This window comes from Chenopodium album, chromosome 11 (genome assembly GCF_948465745.1).
Source record: "Chenopodium album chromosome 11, dcCheAlbu1.1, whole genome shotgun sequence".
Lineage (NCBI taxonomy): Eukaryota > Viridiplantae > Streptophyta > Magnoliopsida > Caryophyllales > Amaranthaceae > Chenopodium > Chenopodium album.
Genome location: NC_137844.1, coordinates 52,513,599 through 52,519,682, shown reverse-complemented (window position 1 = coordinate 52,519,682; position 6,084 = coordinate 52,513,599). Strand labels below are relative to the sequence as shown.

At 33.3% G+C, this 6,084-nt stretch overlaps 1 protein-coding gene across 1 annotated transcript; it reads right to left on the bottom strand.

The window, feature by feature from the left end:
* Positions 1 to 1,438: 1,438 nt before the first annotated feature.
* Positions 1,439 to 5,519, bottom strand: LOC145567739 (homeobox protein BEL1 homolog). Its single transcript, XM_081627104.1, has 4 exons — positions 4,052 to 5,519; positions 3,151 to 3,536; positions 2,504 to 2,564; positions 1,439 to 2,261 (listed from the first exon to the last, which is right to left on the bottom strand). The coding sequence occupies exons 1-4, from the start codon at positions 4,928 to 4,930 to the stop codon at positions 1,554 to 1,556; spliced, it is 2,034 nt and encodes a 677-aa protein (XP_081483230.1). The 5' UTR covers positions 4,931 to 5,519; the 3' UTR covers positions 1,439 to 1,553.
* Positions 5,520 to 6,084: the final 565 nt, after the last annotated feature.

Sequence of the window (6,084 nt, the reverse complement as noted above, 5' to 3'; positions counted from 1 at the left end):
ACCATATAAAGAAGTAACACACCATGCATTCCCAAAATGGAAATATCCAATTACAGATGAGATGAGATGAGATAGATCGGAGGCTAAGCTAGATTGTTAGAGTAGTTGGCTAGTTCTCTGACTTCTAGGCGTGAGGTCATGGCTCGAATCTCACCAAGCTCATTTTAGGAGGGATTTCTCTTAAATTCCCCCATTCTAGGATGGACCTTCATTCTCTTTACCACTAATGAGATTCGATTTCAAATTTTATATAGTGTATAAAAAGTTGAAGGCTATGACATTTAGAGAAAGGAATAAGCATGATCCCATTTGATAAAATCGAAGAAAATTTGTAAAATTAGCAAATGTTTGATTATTCTAAAACCCGTCCAACCAAAAGAATTTCATTATTGAAAATAAGTTCTTATTGTCTTGCACAATTAAGAAGATGATCACCATCGGAGAGTGATAAATCATGCATGGTCCATGCACATTATCATTTACTCTTCAATAAAAGAATGGAAATAATAGAATTTTGGTTTGCTTAATCTTTCAAACTTAAGATAACCAATCAAATACAAAGTACCTCTCTTTATTATGAAAGTTATTTGTGTAGATAAGGCCTCACCAAAGTCCTATTTCATCTTAAAATGAACCACAAATGGTTCAATCAGCTACAGTGGCCCCCTATCAAAAGTTCCTTGAGACAAAGGGTTTTTCTTTTTTTTCTTTCTTTTATTTTTTGGGTGGGAGGAAAAAGACAATAAAAATTGAAAATAAATCATAAACCAAATTAAATTATAGTACTATCTCCGTTAACTTTTATTTGCAACTTTGAAATATTTTATATCTCACAAATAATACCCTAAAATTGCAACTAAAAGTTAACAAAGGTAGTAGAATATTTCAATAACAAGGAAATAATACACTAAAACGAAATAATAATTTTTCTGTATAGATTCTTAGCAGAGTCATGACTTCCACAATATGTGGGTCCAATCATTCCTTGAATAGCCCTATCATAGACGACATCTTAACAATGCAAGAAAACATAGAAAATAATATAAGACTTATAACAATAAGAAACAAATTACTAAGTATATATGTATGCCCATAAGTATGAAATTCCCCCATTTTTAACATTTTCTTTTCCAAGTGGAGCCAATAAAATTTACTATAGGCTTGATGTTTAATGCTCCTCAAACCACCCTAACATTTCCAAAACAATAAAAATGCCCAAAAAAAGCCTAGTTCAACATACATCTTTAACATGCACCCAATATATTCCATGATCACTCCCATTTAATTTAGTCCACATAATGTATGATGTATTAATATATCATGGAGTATTATAGATATTTAATATAGAATCACTAGTTTAAATTGACTCCATCTAGCTTAATACCTAATTAACCTAATACCTACTTAGTATAAGATTCCTTACAAACTAAGAAATTAATTAAACCTCAAAAATATGAATTACCCCATATATTTGATGATCCGAGTTTCCAAGAATTTCATTTCATTTGGATGATAATGATCTCTCATAATATAACATAATCAACCACGGGCGATTAGGCGAAATCATGGAGTACTTGTGCACCCATCAAGTTCCTGTATGGCAAATTGTTCTGCCCTTGATTTTCATCCAAGAGAGAGTACTGATGATTAACAGGTTGACAATCTTCCATATTATGTTCTCTAGGGTAGAATAGAGAAGCTGCTGCCTGAGACGCGGGCGAAAACGCTAAGCTCACCCCATTACCACCATGTTGTTGCAACCCTAATGTCAATGACACATTGTTGCCACCACCAAAGCCTTGGTGAGGGGTATTATTGTCATTTTGAGAAGTACTCCCATAATTTGCTGCATGGTGCTGTTGGTTGTATGATGACGAGGATGGAAAATCTAAATGATCCACTGAACCAAAACCCTCAACCCTACCAATAAATTGACCATTTTGTTGGAAATTTAATTGACTCATCCTATTCCGAGTATCACCCCTACTCGAGGAGGCCGTAGTGGTGGTGTTGACAATGGAGGAAAGTGAGTCCGGATCAATCCGGATGAGTTGATCAGGGTCCGGTTTTTGTTTTTGTGGTGGTTGTTGGTGGTGGATAAGGCCGCCGAGATGATCCGTAGTAGACGGTTGATGCTCGGTACCACCATCGGAGGAGGAGCCCATGTTCTTGTCTTGCTCCTCTTTGGTCTCCTCTACGTACATTTGCTCTACCATTGGCTTCCAAAGCCTCACTCTCGCATTAATAAACCAATTAGACACCTAACCATCATTTCCATAAAATTAATCAAGTTATAATTAACCTAATCACCAATTAAAAAGCATAGTTTGTTGACTAAAAAACAATTAATTATATATCAATGTATATATGTAACATCTATCATGATGACTAATCTAAAATGTCTTATTGTGGTATTATTCTTACTAAATCTAAAAAATTGTATACTTATTGGATAATGTAGAAAAATTAATTCTACAATTAGCATTGTAACAATCTCGCTTACCTGGCTTCTTGTAAGACCGGTTTGGCGTGCTAAGATGTGCTTATCGACGTCGCTTGGGTACCTGAGAAGGGGAAGAACATTTAAATTTGGAAAAAACGTGAGTTCAAGTTCCAAGCCATGGAATTAGATTCCATAAGAATTTTGTACCACTTTAGCTAAATACTTAGCTTGACACTTTTATTTTAGTGGAAATTTTGTATGGTTTTTTGAGTGGTATAGAAAGAAAAATGGGGCCTAAAAAGAAGAGGAAGTGAACAAATATGATTGATGAAAACATGACAAAAAAACGATCAAATAAGAACAAAGTAAGACGGTTGGAATCTTGCAAGAGAATAACAAATAAATCGAATGAAGCAAAAAAATAAAAATAAAACTAATTAACAAGAGCATGTGGTAGACAGTTCCTTGTAAACTAGAATGATTGAGCTAAACTACCTACAATTGGAGCTTCTATCTAGAGTGTTCAACACATCATGCTATACCATTTTCGACTAAAGTTTGATACTTTACCATGAATGAAATTGTCATGTTTATGTCAAGCTAACCACGACACGAAAACCGGCCTTAGATTCTAAGGCCTAGTACAAACAAACAAACAAACAGACAGAAAGGAAGATGATTGAGATCGAAAGAGAAAGAGATCATACGGGTGTAGGAAATGCTCGAAGAGCCAAGCACGAAGAATCGAAACGGAACGTTCAGGCAAGCCTCTCTGAGGTCTCCAAGGATGAGCCTCCATCAAAGTCATTTGTTGATAAGCTCTTTGTTGCCTCAAATTTTGGTCTAAAAGCCTAAGTCTTGGAGTTTCACCTCTTGTTGTTCCTAAAACTGTTGCATTATCTTTTTCTCCCATTGCTTTCTTGGTTTCCTTAATTTGAGCTACAATTGTATCTCTTAAACACCTGAAATGCCTTGACATTGCCCTGGAGGCTAAGGCAGAGTATGTATCCGCCGCGCCCGCCCCGGCCACTGCCTCAAAGGAAGACACTACTCCCTTCATTTGTTCACAGTAGTTCTTGTATCCTCTGTCCAACTACAAAACAAAAAAAATAAAATACACCCCCCACAAAAATAGGGGGCAAAAAACATTCAAAAGATTACAAACTGGTAAAAATCACTTGTATCAGATAAAAAAATAGGGAGTTTCTAAGGAAAAAATTTAATGAAGTCCCTGAATTGTCACCCATATATGATTTTTAGCATTTATTGACAAGGTCTTTATAGTCGCCTAATTAGTTCAAAGATTCATTTTTTTTTTTCCCCCTTTTTTTTTTTTTTTTTTTTTTTTTTCTTTTTGATGACCCACAAAATAATTTCAACCAATTTAGTTAGTTAGATCAAAGATCTTCTCTTTTCCTTTCTTTCTGTAATTAATTAGCAATTTCTTTGCTCCTTTTTTATTTTGGGTGTTGAAGAAGAATTGATGCAAAATAAATAAAAAAAAGAAGTAGAATTTAGGCATTTTTAATGCTTAAAAAGAGACTCATTTATATAATTAAAAAAAGGCATAAAATTATAAGAAATTAGAAAGTAAAATGTAATATATACCTTTTCCAACATGCTAAGCAACTTTGTCTTCCTCTTCTGCAATTCCAATAGACTAACACCATACAATGATGGATTAACATTGGAACTACTACTCCCATTATTATTATTGTTATTATTATTATTATTATTATTGGGGTTACGACTACGATCATCATCGTTGTCGTTACCCCCGCCTTCAAAATCCCATTGCTCTTTATTCTTCTTCTTAGACAATTTCCTTTGTAAATCATCATCATAATCCTTTGTTCCAAGGTTACAGAACTCACTCAAAAGCTCTTGAGTGGGCCCCATATACTTACAATTCCTCATCATTTCAAATTGCATACTCGTACTACCACTACCACCACCACTAGAATTTTCATGTTGTTGTTGTTGATGGTGTTGTTCATCTTGATGTTGTTGAAGATGATGAAAAGATTGAGACTTTCCCAGAAACCCGTCTCGAGTATTCGAAGACGGGGAGGAGAGATCAAATCTTTGACCATGATGATGAAGATTATTATGTCTTAGCTCAAAGGATTGGAGGCTAATAGTGGATGGATTAGAAGATGAGAGCGAAAGCGAAAGGCCTTGACTCGGCCTCTCATTACCTTCACAAGGGAAAACACAAGGCCTTAAAGATGAATCATCAATAAACCCCATCTCTTGTTGCTGCTGACGTTGCTGTTGTTCTTCTGGTTGCGCAACGCCGGATATTAAACTCTGAGGTTTTGGTTGAAACCCTATCATTTCTATACCACTAGTTAAGTTGTAAATTTCAGGGTTTGATTCAAAATTTTGAAGATGATGACTAACTCCTAAATGATGAACATCTGAATAGCAAAAGCTTGTTGATGAAGATGATTTCTCTTCCATTAATTGATGATGATTAGTAGCCATTTTTACATAAATAAAAAAAAAACTAAAAAAACATCCAACTTTTTTTTTTAATTTTTTTTTAAAGAATTGTACCTAATATTTTTGCCCCCATTTTTTTGGGAGATTACCTATCAAAAAACCTTAGAATATATTGAAATCGTTTTTTTTTTAAATAAAAGGTTTTTTTTTTATTTTTGAAAAAAAAAACGCAAAGTTTCTAGCTTTAATGGTTATACCGAGTTTGGAAGAAAGAAGAAAGAGTTGAAATGCTAACGGTTGCCATAAGTAGAGTAAAGATTTTGGTGGAGAAATTAAACTTCAAGTTTTTATGATTAATGGAGAGAGAAAGAAATAAAAAGAGGAAGAAGAAGAGGGTGTGTTTGGTTTATGTATATATTATGAAAAAAAAAATGAAGTATTTTTATTTTTCTCTTTAAAAAAGGCTTAACATAGTAAGGTATGAATAATGAAAGACAAAACCTAGGAAAAAAAAGAAAAAGTATGAAAACTCAGAAAGTGTTCAGACAAACAAACCCTTAACTTACCCCAATCCCCACTCACTCGGGTTGAATTGTGTCTTTGGGTGGGTCAATCATTTCCTGACAAAAAACATCCTACAATAATTAAATTGGTCCTATTTTAATTAATTTGTTGTGTAATTTAAATCACCCCTCAATTGATTTTATTTTTCTCTTGTGGAATTTAATAGAAGAAGTGTATTAATTTTGTTTTTATATATGTAGTAATATACAAATGAATGATTTGAAATTTTCTACTCTTTTGGTAGTTTGTACTTTGTGGAGAAATGGGTATATTAAATCAAAAGTTTCTATAAGATAAGTTATTTCAGATAGTTTATTTCGTAATTATATATTGGTACTTTTCACCAGCTTTTGTAAAATAGTGTCTTTGATCCACCAAGAACAACTCATTTAATTCTTTTTGTACCTATAAGTTGTAAGCATAGAGGTTACAACAAACTATAAGTTTACATGATCAACAACTTCTCTTCTTATCAAATCTACAAGGGGTCATCATTAAATGGTTGCACCATTTTTTGATATAATATAAATGTTTCGTCACCGTCTATTTTAATGAATATAATTTATTTATAATTATTTTCACCAGTACACATTGTCTCCAATATTCAATGTTGTAATAGCTTATACATTGTT

What these genes read in the sequence shown, in the direction of transcription:
- LOC145567739 (XM_081627104.1), bottom strand. Translation starts at nt 4,930, where the DNA reads ATGGCTACTAATCATCATCAATTAATGGAAGAGAAATCATCTTCATCA. An exon ending in TGCTTAGCATGTTGGAAAAG is followed by an intron (nt 3,537 to 4,051) that starts GTATATATTACA and finishes TTTGTTTTGTAG; the next exon opens with TTGGACAGAGGATACAAGAA. An exon ending in CCGGTCTTACAAGAAGCCAG is followed by an intron (nt 2,262 to 2,503) that starts GTAAGCGAGATT and finishes AATGATGGTTAG; the next exon opens with GTGTCTAATTGGTTTATTAA.